At 46.5% G+C, this 15,465-nt stretch overlaps 1 protein-coding gene across 1 annotated transcript in view; it reads left to right on the top strand.

The window, feature by feature from the left end:
• LOC140912510 (NACHT, LRR and PYD domains-containing protein 12) overlaps positions 1-15,465 on the top strand; it is a 181,261-nt gene that overhangs the window by 105,757 nt on the left and 60,039 nt on the right. Inside the window, exon 6 of the mRNA XM_073346997.1 lies at positions 4,830-5,003. Within this exon, the coding sequence (XP_073203098.1) occupies positions 4,830-5,003 (174 nt within the window). The remainder of the gene's footprint in view (positions 1-4,829; positions 5,004-15,465) is intronic.

The raw sequence follows: 15,465 nt of genomic DNA, 5'->3' as shown, positions 1-15,465 counted from the left end.
AGAGATGGAGCAGAGAAATTGGGTAGTGAAGCTTGCAGCCATTGGGATATCTTTCCATCTGCCAGTGGGTAAGAATGGCACATACTACATTGCCTTTTATCCAAGTTCTGATTTTAAATACCACTAAGGAGCTTGAATCAATTTGCCAATAGCCTTGTATTAATTTGCCCATGGCCCTGTATTAATTTGTCAGTGTCAAGGACGATCCCTGTATCTGGTCAAGAGTGTGGGCCTTTATTTTTTCCCATTCTGCAAATGTCAAGAAGCTTCCAACCTTTCCTTTCATTTGCAGACCTTACCACAATTCTGGACGTCTTTGTCACCTTGGTACTGAATTACTGCAGTGTGCACTGTTTGGGATCATACAAGACAATTCAGAAACTTCAGCTAGGGTAGACTGTAGATGCCTATTTATAAAGTGGTACATTGACACATTTGTGCTGTATTGTCTGCACTGGTTTCCTACTGATTTTATGCAAAACGTAGAGGTCCCTTTTTCATCTATAAAACCTTAAATGGAATGGGTGATGGATGCCTGAGAAACCACATCTCTTCTTATGCAATATGACAGCAGATGTAATCAGCTGAAGAGCTGACCTAACCCAACCCTCTGCCCAGCCCTGAGCCCCCTCCCACACTCCAAACCCCTCTGCCCCACCCCATTAATTTTGTTCTGTGCACCAACATGGAAGTGTAAGATTCATTCTGCACATGAGTGGGGAAAATTAGAGGGAACACTAGTGGTGACAACAGTTGTTTGTGGGTGTTCTAAGTGCTCTTACTCTCCTTCATTAGCCTACAAATTTAAGGATCAGAGTTGTAAGTGGAGGTTTAGATTTCCTCTACTGTATCTAGGATTCCTCTTTTCCCAAGGGGCAGAATTCTGAGAAGTAGGGGGTCATGTTATCCCTGATGGCCACAGAGCTGAAGAGGTAATAACAAAAACATTTTATAAATAGGGGTTAGGAGTCTTCTTGTCTTCATATCTTCATAAAAATTGCAGACAGAAAAACCGTTCTCAAATCAGTCCAGTCTACAAATGACGACTTTTTTCCATTTCATGGGTACAAGCTCATATTGTTGTATGATTACAGACTTTTGCTTTAACGTAAGGAAAAAAAGTATGGGAAAATGCATACACCTGAGTCTAAGTATTTCCTGAACTTTCAAAGACAGTACAATTTTCAGTACATAGTTGCATTATCACTCACATTTAGAAGATTTCTGCCACTTCTGGTGAAGATTAATCATTGTTTTTTATGAGTTGTGGCCCTTTTTACAAGCCATCCTAGTACATAATTTCAGATGAAAACAATGAATGTTCTTGTAACTTTGATAGAATACAATTTTGCCCTTGAAATTGGTGGGGAGGGATAGCTCAGTGGTTTGAGCATTGGTCTGCTAACCCCAGGGTTGTGAGTTCAATCCTTGAGGGGGGCCATTCTGGATCTGGGCCAAAAATTGGGGATTGGTTCTGCTTTGAGCAGGGGGTTGGACTAGATGACCTCCTGAGGTCACTTCCAACCCTGATATTCTGATTCTATGAAATGTTTAGCAAATTTGTAAAATACTGGAAATGGCACATGACATTTCAAAAAGATCTGAGCCAGTCCAACCTTCCTCCGCATGCATGAGAGTTCCCTCACTTCTAGGGAACCCATTTTGAATTTTTGTTTCCCCTTCCAACAACTCTTGGGCCAAAAGAAATCTGATGAGGTTCAATAAGGATAAGTGCAGGGTCCTGCACTTAGGATGGAAGAATCCAATGCACCGCTACAGACTAGGGACCGAATGGCTAGGCAGCAGTTCTGCGGAAAAGGACCTAGGGGTGACAGTGGACGAGAAGCTGGATATGAGTCAGCAGTGTGCCCTTGTTGCCAAGAAGGCCAATGGCATTTTGGGATGTATAAGTAGGGGCATAGCGAGCAGATCGAGGGACGTGATCGTTCCCCTCTATTCGACATTGGTGAGGCCTCATCTGGAGTACTGTGTCCAGTTTTGGGCCCCACACTACAAGAAGGATGTGGATAAATTGGAGAGAGTCCAGCGAAGGGCAACAAAAATGATTAGGGGTCTAGAACACATGACTTATGAGGAGAGGCTGAGGGAGCTGGGATTGTTTAGCCTGCAGAAGAGAAGAATGAGGGGGGATTTGATAGCTGCTTTCAACTACCTGAAAGGGGGTTCCAAAGAGGATGGCTCTAGACTGTTCTCAATGGTAGCAGATGACAGAACGAGGAGTAATGGTCTCAAGTTGCAGTGGGGGAGGTTTAGATTAGATATTAGGAAAAACTTTTTCACTAAGAGGGTGGTGAAACACTGGAATGCGTTACCTAGGGAGGTGGTAGAATCTCCTTCCTTAGAGGTTTTTAAGGTCAGGCTTGACAAAGCCCTGGCTGGGATGATTTAACTGGGAATTGGTCCTGCTTCGAGCAGGGGGTTGGACTAGATGACCTTCTGGGGTCCCTTCCAACCCTGATATTCTATGATTCTATGATTCTTCAAATGTTTGCTTGGGTCTGGTCTGGTCAGTAGTTAGATCTTTTTGAATTCTTCCAACACACTTTAGCAAATCACAATAGGTATCACGGTGAGAAGCCTCACCATTTGCTCAGGCCCTAATGCTCAATACCTGATTGGTAAGTAGCTCTTCCTTAAGAGCCTCAACCATGAGAAAAAAAGGGGGAAAAGAGGTCATGTTGGTTAAAAAAATATGGGGGCCCTTCTGAAACTGAGAAACACGAGAGACTAAGAAAGGATGGTCGTGTAATTAAATTGCTGGATCAAATCTCAGACTCTCTGTGTGACCTTGGGCAAGTCATTCAATCTCTTATGGGTCTTAATTCTCCATTTGAGACAGGGCAGGGACTGTCTGTGTGTACTGTTGTGCCTTCTTCTAGCACCAGTGTCCTGCTCTGACACCAGCATTACCTTCTGCCAAGTGGTGGCAGGTGTCCATCACCTTGCAGATCAGAGGAGAAATCAGTGACAGGGAGTGCAGGTAAACTCTAAGTGAAACTTGAGATATTTACATTTATTCACCTCTTTTGGAATGGGAGGGTCACACAGTAGAAGTTCCTCTTCCAGAGATCTGAGCCCAGCACCAAATTCCCAAAGAGAAACTCTGCCTCCAGAATGGACTCTAATCAGCACCCAGGGCAAAGAATAAACTCTTCTACTGTTGGCACAGCTACCTCCTTCTCAAAGCTTACCCCCAACACCACTCCTCATATGGGGGGTGTCTTTCCTTTTTTATCCCAATTGGGTCCTTCTTTCCCTTCATGTGTTGTTTAACCACTTTGGGGTCTTTTGCTCCTCAATTTCTCATTTGTCTTCCCTCCTTTCTTACCTTTAAATCTTTACATCTTGTGGAGCTCTTCTCTGTTGCTTCATCAAGAAAACCCTGTCCTCACCTCTCTCCACTAGCACTTATCTCCGTAGTTTCCCACATACACCAATGAGTTTTTTTCTTTCATTGTTGAACACAAACTTAGAGTCTCTCATCGCATTGGGGGTGCCTCTCTTTCTGCCTCCAAAATATCTCTGGGGCTCTACCAACCCTGACTGAAGATGGGGGCCCCCCAGGGAGTGGGGGCTTCTCTCCCTCATACAAATTTAGGGCTCTTTTTCTCTCTCAAAGATTAGGACTCCCCCTCCCTATTTGGCGGAGCGATCATATTTTCAAGGCAACTGTAGTCATGGAGGAAGTTGTGCAGGTGACAGTTGCAGTGGGTGGGGTGTCTCTACATGTGTGCAAGATTTGGCAGCTGTCGGGAGTGCAGAGGGTTCCCTGTGAGCCCTGGAGGGAGGGTGGATGGCGGAGTGGTAGAATATGACAGCCATACTGGGGGCTGGTCATTGAGATGCACATGGTCATAGCCAGGCTGCTGCCATAGTTCCACACTCTGCTGGGTGGCAGCTCCCCCAGGAGCCCAGACTCTGCAGGAAGGGATGCAGAAACCAGAAAAAAAATTCAGTTGCAATAACCCCATCAGTGTTACTGGAACAGGCCCTACCAACATGGTCACATGGTCACCCTCTTCTCAAGGGCTTTTCTTCCCCAAACTTTGGGGATCCCCCTAGTTCTCCTCTTTGTCTTCCAATCCCCCCCAGCCTTTGATCCCTGGTCTCAGTGGAAGGTGGGTGTGATGCTGCCAGTGCTGGGCCTAATGATCAGAGCTGGGAGCTGACAGGCTGGGGGCAGAGACAGAGACAGGGGACGTCTGTGTCCTGTAGGGGACCAGCCAAGCTAGTGCCAGGTTCATGGAGGGTCAGGATCTCCCAGCTCCTCCTGCTCTGAGCTTGGCCCAGGTGCCTGGGGAGGGGGCTCCCCCTACAGCCTCCCTGTAGCAATAGGACTGCTCTGATTGGGTTGCACCATTCTGGGTCTGATCAGTGCCAAGTCCAATCTGATTGGTTGAGAGCTGGGTAGGTGGGACTTAGGGTGGCCAGACGGCTGCCCCTTAAATTCTGGTTGGTCAGTGGAAAAGGTGAGGGGCGGTGCTTAGTGAGGAAGTCTCACCCAGAACCCTAATCTTTATTGGTCAATGGCAGAGGTTTAAGGATTGAGGTTTCTGGTCCATTCACAGTCCTGATTGGTCAAGAGTCAAGTTTAAGGGGTGGGGCTCAGGCAGGAAGTCCCACCCAACACTGGTTCCTCATTGCAATAGGGTGGGGGTTCGGACAGGCGCTGGAGCAGAGATTTTAGTTCATTCTGCGCATGGATTGGTCAGGGAGAGGGGCTGGTGGGCGGGGCCGCCTGTCAGAACAGCTGTGACGAGCCCCCTTCACACTGTGATCCCCCTTCTCTGTGTTTCTCTCTCCTGCAGAATGTGGAGCTGCGGTGTCACAGACGCTGGCTGCGGGGATCTCGCCGTTGTTTTCAGAACCAGCCAGAGCCTGACAGAGCTGAACCTGGGTGCTCATTATTCTCTGGGAGATGTCGGAGTGCGGCTGCTGTGTGAGGGACTGAAACACCCGAACTGCAAACTGCAGATTCTGCGGTAAGTAACGTTTGGCCTCCTCTGCGTATTTACAGGTGTCCTCTGTGTAACGTGCTTGACACAGTGAGAGATGGTGGGGATGAAATTTTTTTTTTCTCTCTGCTGCACTCTGATGATTCTTGGGGACTGAGAGTCACCTCGTTTCTCCCCTGCCTACAGCTAGAGGAAGTCTGACTAGTAGTAGCTGGGTGTCAGCTCCCTGGCATCAGCAGCGTTTCAGGTGATCCCCTGCCTGCTGTGATGTTCCTTTTCATCTCCAAGTGGTTTTGATAATTTCCCATGGTCTTTGATGCTTTTCCATTGAATGTTCTGGGATGTGGCAAGGGTAGACAACACAGGGTTCTGTAGATACGTTACATGTTATACTTGTCGAATAAATAGCCTATAAGACGTCTTTGGTGTATTGAGTTTGTCAAGTCTGAAGTGAGAGCTGTTTGCAAAGAACAGCTTTTCTCTTATTCTTTATCTTTCCTTTTATTACACCATCTCCATCTCATGCTGACCCTGGTGTTGTTCCTGGCAAGGGCTTTAGCAATGAGGTGATCTTGCATTTTGCTCTGACCATGGCCAGGCCAGGGCTCAGTCTGATGCCCTCTCAGAAGGCCTTCTACAGCCGAGTTCTAGCTGTTGAGAACACTCTGCTCCAATGCCCTGGAGTGTGAACCTGGGCATCTCCAGGGGGACTGTTCCTGTGAGGCTCTGCTACAGGCTGTTGGCGTTGGCAACAACAGCACTACTCCATACCATGCCTGTAACACTGCCCAGCCACAGACAAACGTGCGCACAGCCGTGCACAGGGATCCCATCACCTCTGGTGCTTAACCTGCTCAGAGGAAATTCAGTCACATATTTTTACCACCACGTCCCTCTGCTCTGTTCTAGCAGAAGCACTGGCAAAGCAGCTGCAGTCGTGCAATGAGTCTTCTCCCAGTGCAGTTCCACATTGCCCCTGCCCATCCTTCCACGAGCCCTTTGATAACTCAGAATCTCTGGGCTCAACACAGGGGACTTTAATGGAAATGTAACAGCCTGTGATGTGCAGGAGGCCAGACTAGGTGAGCTAATGGTCTCTTGTGGCCTTAAACTCTATGAAGCTCATTCTGTCACCTGCCAAGCCGCTCACTGGAGTTAATTACAAAAATTCATAATTTTAATTAAAAAACGGATGACGTATTAAGCAAAATATTCCGAAGAGAATTGTTTCTGTTTTTCAGCAAGCTGTGCCACTCATATGCCAGCCCAACAGCAGCTGAGGGGAGACTCAGTGGTCTCTGCTAGGCCTGGCCTCAAACACCCACCTCTGTGATTTACAAAGACACAATGATTGAAAAATACAATGTTATAACGTTCAAACTTTAAACATGTCTCAACTTAAATAACATTGTTTGGTGCATTGGGAATTCTTGTGCAAAAACATAAAATGCTACACCATGGCCGTGCTGAGTAACCCCTGATTTATGTGCATAAACACAGACACCCCACAATGCATAATCACTGCCTGCTGACAGCATTCACAACAATTTCCACTCTCCTGAGATGTGCTAAAGAGAAAACAGAACAGGGTAATTAGTTAACAAATTAACATCCGGATGAAACCTACCCTCTGGACTCCCCCACCCCAACTAAATCCTCTTTTCCATGGTTGTCCATCACCCATTGATTGCTCCCATCCTTTCAGCCCCAAGGGACTCCACTATAGCAGGTGGGGAAGAACTCTGGTGAGCATACTCTGGGCTGTGTGGAGGACCCCCAAGGATATTCTTCCTTTGGGCCCAGAGCACTCATATCGCTAGCTCCTATAGGAAAACAGGATAGAGAGGAACTGAGTTTAGCTACTAAACAAACAAAACATTTGAAAAAATAACAAAATTTAAACAAACAAGTAAACTCTGTCTAAAAACCTAACAAACATGAATGAAGAAATAAATTTAAAGAAAAAAAATCCAGCTCCTCACCACCCTGAGCACCCAAAGCTGCTGGTGCTGTTCATGATCCACTCTGGGCCTTCAGGCTCAGCACCTGTGTTGGGGTGGGGGGAGAGGCAGTAGGAGCTGCTGACCCTCTGTCATGGCATCTGCAAGTGCAGGGTGTTGCTTCTCACAACACATATGCAGAGCCTTGTGTAGGACCAAACTATTTAAAGGAGGCAATGCAGCAAACTGAAAAGAGCGACTATGTGCAGACAGACACTATAAGTCGTAGACATTATGCACCTGCTCTAGGAAGCAGTGCAAGGAAATGCAGGGTTGGTGCAACAACCCCCGGGCCCTGTAGCATTTAGAGAGTTCACTCGCAGTGAACATAGTTCATTGTATGCAGCCAAGATAAAATGGCTAGTGTGGATGCACTGCATCATTGCAGCTTCCAGTTCAGTCACACTGATGCAAGCTGGAATGTGGAGTTCTCTAGCGTACACGTTAGATCATACCCTATCCAGGGCCTTTGCAATTAGTACGAGGACTTTGAATTCAGTCTGGCAGGGAATGGGAAACCAACTGAGTTTGTGGAGCATCAGAGAGAGGCGCTTGCATGAGTCATTGTTGCTTAAAGAAGGAACGGCTACCATCTGAATGTAGTACTTATCTCCCCCACAGGCATAGTGACTTGTGTCAGTCTAACAATATTCACTGAGGTCTAGCCAATTGCTTCGCAACACTTGTGGTTCAATATTAAATGTATTTAAGAGACCAAATAACCCAGCTTAGCTTAATTTATTAATAAGGGACAAAGCAGACAATATGAAAAGGAGGCATACATACACTCCTTCTGGGAAGCAATTAATGTTACAGCATGTTCACCTCATACACAAGTTGTGCTTCAAAAATATGCACCCAAGATAGCACAGCATGGTTATTGACAAGTTAGAAAGCATTGAATATGTCACCCAGGACTAGAATTCACCAACGGGTGATCTAGAGGTACGACCTGTGACAGAGTTTGAATAGGAATCACCAGTTTGCTCAGAAACTTCACACTTTCTGCCAAGACAAGAACTTAGCCAAATAGTTCAATCGACTTCTCCGCTCCAGACCGGATCACTGTAATTCACTGCACCTAACACTCAGTCTAACACTGCATATGTTCCAGCTGATAGAAGAGAACTCTCCACCTCTTTTGTGCTTTATACCACTATGACCACATGAGCTCACTGCTCCAGTCCCTCCATTGGCTGCCAGTCAGCTTCTGTTGCCAATTTAATGCCATGGTCTTAAACCTCCATGAAACTCCAGAACCAAGCCCAGGACCAGAGATGACTCCCAGCCAGTAGGAGCAGACAGAGAAGCAGCCTCAGCAGAGACCGATGGACACTGATATCATCAGACTGCCAGCTACACGTTGTCACTCTTGACATTCTCTTCAGTCGTTTGAGCATTGGTCTGCTAAACCCAGGGTTGTGAGTTCAGTCCTTGAGGGGGCCATTTAGGGAACTGGGATAAAAATCTGTCTGGGGATTGGTCCTGCTTTGAGCAGGGGGTTGGACTAGATGACCTCCTGCGGTCCCTTCCAACCCTGATATTCTATGTCTCACTGGCTCGCCTAGTCCTTTTCTGCTGTGTTAGGGTATCAGTGTTTTGTAACAGTAATTCGCTCCTTGAACTCTCTGAGGCAGACCACAAAAGTAAAACGTAGACCAGGTTGAAAGTCAGAGTTTCCATTTTGCAGACATTTTGGAAAAAAAATTCCATTTTCGGAATGAAAAGTAAAAATTTTGAATTTTTCCCCTGGAATGAAAAAAAAAATGAAAGAACCGTTTTTTAAATAATCAAAACATTTTGTTTCAAAATCTGTAAAAGAAATTAAGTCTGGGCAACCAAGCGCCATGTCTCCCAGCTCAGCCAGGGCTCCCAGGTCTTTTAGGCTCCCAGGTACCCATCAGTCCGCTAGAAGCCCTGGGGGCAACGACTCAGCCAGGAGACTTAGAACTCAGAAGCCAAAACTTCAAGGCTCCCAGCTCTGTTGCAGTCAGGAGCTGAAGCCCTGCTCAAATTGCAGTTCTTAGGGCTGGGAGGCTCCCTATGGCAGAGCCTGAAGCCAAGCCTCAGCTAGAGCCAGCGTTTCCAGGGTTTCCAGATGCTTAGCCAGTGACTTACACCAGTTCAGTGGTTTCACTTTCTGTTAAAACGTCAGCATCAAACATACTGCTTTGATCTTGTTTTTTAATTTAATGTAAATAATGTGTGTAGATTATAGTAAATTTAGGCCTTAACATAGGATGTCTTCATTTCAAATTTAGTTTTAAATATATTTTTCTTTTTAAATATAAACCTATTTAATTTTTATACTACTCGGATTTAAATGAAAGCCGACTTAAGGAAAACTTTTTTTTTATAAACTACTGATTTTTCTCCACCCTACTTACTTGCAATGTCAAGTTTGAGGCAAAAGCAGAACGTGACCAGAGGCTTATTTCTGCAGGGTGGTTGGCTAGTTTAGGTTACCACTTTGGAGTCAAGACTAAAAACAAAGATTTAAGTCTGTGCGAAGGGGGATTTTTTAGCTTACATTATAAAATATTTGCCTGAGTGGATCTTGTTTCACCAACTCTGACTGGAAGCCGAACACTCTGGTCATTGAGCTATCAAATTAGGACCTTTTCCAGAGAGTCTTCCACAATTTTAGGCCCATTTTACCAGTTATTGGCTCCCTGGTTCTCACTGTTCACCACCAGATACAACATGGTTTGGTCAAGAGAACCTCCATATGCTTGTCCTTTAATCATAGTTTTTGGCCCACAGAAGCTGGAGAGTGCCAGAGTTTAGGGATGCTCCAGCTACACCCCATCCCCCTGGCCACTGTCCCTTTGCTGGCATGTGGGGATAGGGGCATGGTGAAGGAAGCAGTATTGGGTAGAGGTGCCATCAGAGACTTCTGTACAGAGAGAATCCTTCTGTGGCCATGGAAGAGCAGTTTAGGATTGCTGTGCACTGCTGGTCCATGAAATATCATTTTCTTTCATCTACACACTTTTGACCTTCTAAGAAAACCTTCCATACATGGGGAAGCGTAATAACTTCCCTACAAAAAGGCATCATAAGATTTAAATCATAATTGTCTCTCAGTGAACTTGAAACACTATTAGAACACTGGTGGAATGTTGTTATGTTATGTATCTTGTTACGCTGGAAGATGTTAATGCCTGCCCTCAGTCACAGGACAGGTTAAAGCTGATGGGTCTGCCAACCAGCCTTCATTCAGGCTAAATAGGAGGACCAATTAAATATCCTTTTGTATAGCGATAGCAGAAACAATAGCAACCACCTCTTGAAACAACAGGCCACATGGAAAGGCAGATGAGAAGCTTATCCATGCAGCCTGAGCACTTTTTCTGAAGTCTGGTTGCAAATGCAGGGGGTAGGAGATTTGTCTGATGGCAGCTGTGTCTGTGTGTGTTATAGCCAGTAGGGGAGGTAAGCCATGAGAAAGTGATCAGAAGATGAGAGTAGCAGTGGGGAGCTTGACCCTGAGAAGAAGCCCTGAGAGACAGAGATCCTTGAGCACTGCAGTGGCTGCAAAGGCAGGCTTGGGGATTTCTGAGCCCAGACAATTTTCAAAAATGTGTTAAAATGTTTCTTTCCTTTATGTCTGGCAGACAAATCATCAGTCTGTCCACATTTAAATGTCCACTGAGCCCACTGTTATTCATAACCCAGCTGTTGTGCCCTTTGAGAAAATAAACGGTTCCTCCCTTTCCTTCAATTGGTCTTTAATCTGATAGGGCATGTGTTTAGCCAATATTATGGCCCTCCTCTTTTTGTTTCTTTGGCTAAAGAAAAACAAATCTGCAGAAACAAATTAACTCTAATGCCCATAATACACCCCTCATTCCTTCTCTCCCTCCCTTCTTTGTCCCCTTTCTTTTCTTCTTACTTTCATAGAATATCAGTGTTGGAAGGGACCTCAGGAGGTCATCTAGTCCAACCCCCTGCTCAAAGCAGGACCGATCCCCAATTAAATCATCCCAGCCAGGGCTTTGTCAAGCCTGAACTTAAAAACTTCTAAGGAAGGAGATTCCACCACCTCCCTAGGTAACGCATTCCAGTGTTTCACCACCCTCCTAGTGAAAAAGTTGTTCCTAATATCCAACCTAAATCTCCCCCACTGCAACTTGAGACCATTACTCCTTGTTCTGTCATCTGCTACCACTGAGAACAGTCTAGAGCCATCCCCTTTGGAACCCCCTTTCAGGTAGTTGAAAGCAGCTATCAAATCCCCCCCTCATTCTTCTCTTCTGCAGACTAAACATCCCCAGTTCCCTCAGCCTCTCCTCATAACTCATGTGTTCCAGTGTGGGGCCCAAAACTGGACACAATACTCCAGATGAGGCCTCACCAGTGTCGAACAGAGGGGAACGATCACGTCCCTCGATCTGCTGGCAATGCCCCTACTTATACATCCCAAAATGCCATTGGCCTTCTTGGCAACAAGGGCACACTGTTGACTCATATCCAGCTTCTCGTCCACTGTAACCCCTAGGTCCTTTTCTGCAGAACTGCTGCCGAGCCATTCGGTCCCTAGTCTGTAGTAGTGCATGGGATTCTTTCGTCCTACGTGCAGGAGTCTGCACTTGTCCTTGTTGAACCTCATCAGATTTCTTTTGTCCCAATCCTCCAATTTGTCTAGATCCCTCTGTATCCTATCCCTACCCTCCAGCGTATCTACCTCTCCTCCCAGTTTAGTTTCATCTGCAAACTTGCTGAGGGTGCAATCCACACCATCCTCCAGATCATTTATGAAGATATTGAACAAAACCAGCCCCAGGACCGACCCTTGGGGCACTCCACTTGATACCAGCTGCCAACTAGACATGGAGCCATTGATCACTACCCGTTGAGCCTGACAATCTAGCCAGCTTTCTATGCACCTTATAGTCCATTCATCCAGCCCATACTTCTTTAACTTGCTGGCAACAATACTGTGGGAGACCGTGTCAAAAGCTTTGCTAAAGTCAAGGAACAACACGTCCACTGCTTTCCCTTCATCCACAGAACCAGTTATCTCGTCATAGAAGGTAATTACGTTAGTCAGGCATGACTTGCCCTTTGTGAATCCATGCTGACTATTCCTGATCACTTTCCTCTCCTCTAAGTGCTTCAGAATTGATTCCTTGAGGACCTGCTCCATGATTTTTCCAGGGACTGAGGTGAGGCTGACTGGCCTGTAGTTCCCAGGATCCTCCTTCTTCCCTTTTTTAAAGATGAGCACTACATTAGCCTTTTTCCAGTCTTTCTATTAAGCCAATCCCCTCCTAAGAAACCCCACCCAGAATTTTAAAAAAAAATGTCCCCCCACAACAAAATAATAAACAAAGTAACACTTACAAACAATTGTGCCATTTGTTCTACTTGTGTGTTCTATCTCTGTCCCCTGCATTGTCTGTCTTGTCTAATTACATCGTAAACTCTTCAGGGGAGGGACTAGCTACTAATCTGTACAACTCCAAGCAGAATGGCGCCCTGTGCCTGGTTGCTTTGCAGACAACACTGTAATACAGAGAATAAAAACCTAGTGGCTCTAGCCCCAGCGACGTGAGAGATCAATTGATGAAATGCTGAAATTTTTGTGCTGCTCTGCTACAAAGTACATCACAAAACCTAGGATGAAACATGTGAGAGCTGGAAGCGAAGCACTCTCAGCCTCAGCTGTGCCATTTCTATTCTATGTCCACGCCTAAAACCCAGCTGGCTATTGCCAATGGACGGGTGACATTGGATGCAGTTATTCTGTAGCTTCTTGATTAAGTTGCTCAGCAGTGGGAGACTGGATGATACCAGTTGGGGAGCCCATTGGAACTGGTTGTTGTGTTGAGCAAGGCTTATGTTAAGCAATGCAGATCAGTTAGACAGTGAATGTAGCAGAGCTCTGTCAGACTCCCTGGCTCTGCATGATCACTGAACTGCACTGGAGGTAGCTTGTAAGGCCGGCTGCATTCCTAAGTACTTGCCAGAGAGCTACATACTCAAGAGTTTGGCTGGTTACATTTCCCTCCTCAATAGCTAGGGTGGCCAAATTTCTACTCACACAAAACTGAATGCTCTTCCCCCGCCCCCTGCCCCCGCTGCTCTGAGGCCATGCCCATTCTCCACCCCTCCTCTGAGGCCATGCCCCCGCTCACTCCATCCACCTGCGTTGCTTGTTCTCCCCACCCTCACTCACTTGCTCATTTTCACTGGGCTGGCTCAGAGGGCTGGGGTGTAGTAGGGGCTAAGGGGTCCGGCTGGGTGCAGGCTCTGGGGTGGGGCTAGGGATGAGGGGTTTAGAGTGCAGGAGGGGGTTCCACGCTGAGTCAGTGGGTTGGGATGCGAGAGGCAGTGAGGGCTCAGGCTGTGGATGTGGGCTCTCGGGTACAGGAGGAGGCTCCAGGCTGGGGCTGAGCGGTTCAGAGTGCGGGAGGGGTGCAGGGGGATGAGAGCTCTGGCTGTGGGTGGAGACTCTGGGATGAGTCTGGGGATGAGGGTTTTGGGGTGCAGGAGGGTGCTCCAGGCTGGGACTGATGGGTTTGGAATGTGGGAGGGGGATCAGGGCTGTTTCAGGGGATTGGGGTGCAGGGGCGGCGAGGGCTCTGCTGAGGGTGTGGGCCTTGGGGTGGGGCTGTGCATAAAGAGTTTGGGGTACAGGAGGGTGCGTCAGACAAGGATCGAGGGTTTTGGAGGGTGGGAGGGGGATCAGGGCTGGGGCAGGAGGTTGGGGCCTAGGAGGGGGTCAGGGGGTCAGGCTCCGGGTGGCGCTTACATCAAGCAGCTCCCAGAAGCAGCAGCACATGCCCTTTCCGTCTCCTACATGGAGACGTAGCCAGGTGGCTCTCCACGCTGCCCATCCGCAGGTGCTGCCCCCACAGCTCCCATTGGCTGCAATTCCCAGCCAATTGGAGTGGCAGGGCGGCACCTGGGGCAAGGGGTAGCAAGTGGAGATTCATTGCAGCCACTATGTGTAGGAGCCAGAGTGGGAACATGCTAGCTGCTTCCCGGGAGCTGGGTGGCGTTGAGACTATTAGTGAGCCTATTGCCAATAGATAGGTGACATTGGATGTAGTTTTTCAGTTGCAGATTAAGTTGCTCAGAAGTGAGAGACTAGATGATACCACGTGGTGAGCCAGTTGGAACTGGTTGTTAAGTTGTGCAAGGATCATGTTAAGCAATGCAGATCAGTTAGTGATTATCGTAGAGCTCTGCATGATCACTAAGCTGCACAGGAGGTAGCTTGTAAGGCCGGCTTCATCAAGCAATGGATTTGTAAGTACTGCCCAGAGTGCTGCATGCTCAAGAGTTTGGCTGGTTACATTTCCCTCCTCAATAGCTAGGGTGGCCAAATTCTGAGAAGGAGGAGGTCATGTTATCCCTCATGGCCACAGAGCTGAAGAGGTAATAACAAAAACATTTTATAAATAGGGGTTAGGAGTCTTCTTGTCTTCATATCTTCATAAAAATTGCAGACAGAAAAACTGTTCTCAAATCAGTCCAGTCTACAAATGATGACTTTTTTTTTTTTTTTTTGCATTTCATGGTACAAGTTCATATTGTTGTATGATTACAGACTTTTGCTTTAACCAAAGGAAAAAAGTAAGGGAAAATACATACAATATATCACCTGGGCCTAAGTATTTCCCAAACTTTCAAAACCAGTACAATTTTCAGTACATAATTGCATTATCACTCATATTTAGAAGATTTCTGCCACTTTCGGTGAAAATTAAACATTGGTTTTTTTAGTTGTAGCCATTTTTGTAAGCCATCCTAGTGCATAATGAAAACAATGAAAATTCTTGTAATTTTGATAGAACACAATTTGGCCCTTGAAATGTATGGCAAATTTGTAAAATACTGGAAATGGCACATGACATTTCAAAAACATCTGAGTCAGTCTGACCTTCCCCCCCACCCAACCATTGTCCCCACACTCACACACACTGGAGTTCTCTCCCTTCTAGGGAACCCATTTTGAATTTTTCTATTCCCTTCCAGCAGCTGTTGAAATGTTTGCTTGGGTCTGGTCTAGTCAGTAGTTAGATCTTTTTGAATTTTTCCAACACACTTTAGCAAATCACAATAGGTTTCACAGTGAGAAGCCTCATCATTTGCTCAGGCCCTAATGTTCAATACCTGATTGGTTAAAAAATAGGGGGGCCCTTCTGAACTGAGAAACACAAGGAGACTAAGCACAGCTCTATGCAAGAGAAAGGATGGTTGTGTAATTAAATTGCTGGATCAAACCTCAGACTCTCTGTGTGACCTTGGGCAAGTCATTCAATCTCTTATGGGTCTCAGTTCTCCATTTGAGACAGGGCAGGGACTGTCTGTGTGTAGTGTTGCACCTTCTTTAGCACCAGTGTCCTGTTCTGACACCAGCATTACCCTCAGCCAAGTGGTGGCAGGTGTCCAGCACATTGCAGATCAGAGGAGAAATCGGTGACAGGGAGTCTGGATAAACTCGAAGTGAAACTTGTCACATTTACGTTTATTCACCT

The sequence above is a fragment of the Lepidochelys kempii genome, chromosome 6 (assembly GCF_965140285.1).
Source record: "Lepidochelys kempii isolate rLepKem1 chromosome 6, rLepKem1.hap1, whole genome shotgun sequence".
In the NCBI taxonomy this organism is placed as follows: Eukaryota; Metazoa; Chordata; order Testudines; family Cheloniidae; genus Lepidochelys; species Lepidochelys kempii.
The sequence above is the reverse complement of the archived record's forward strand: the minus strand, read 5'-3'. Positions and strand labels throughout refer to the sequence as shown.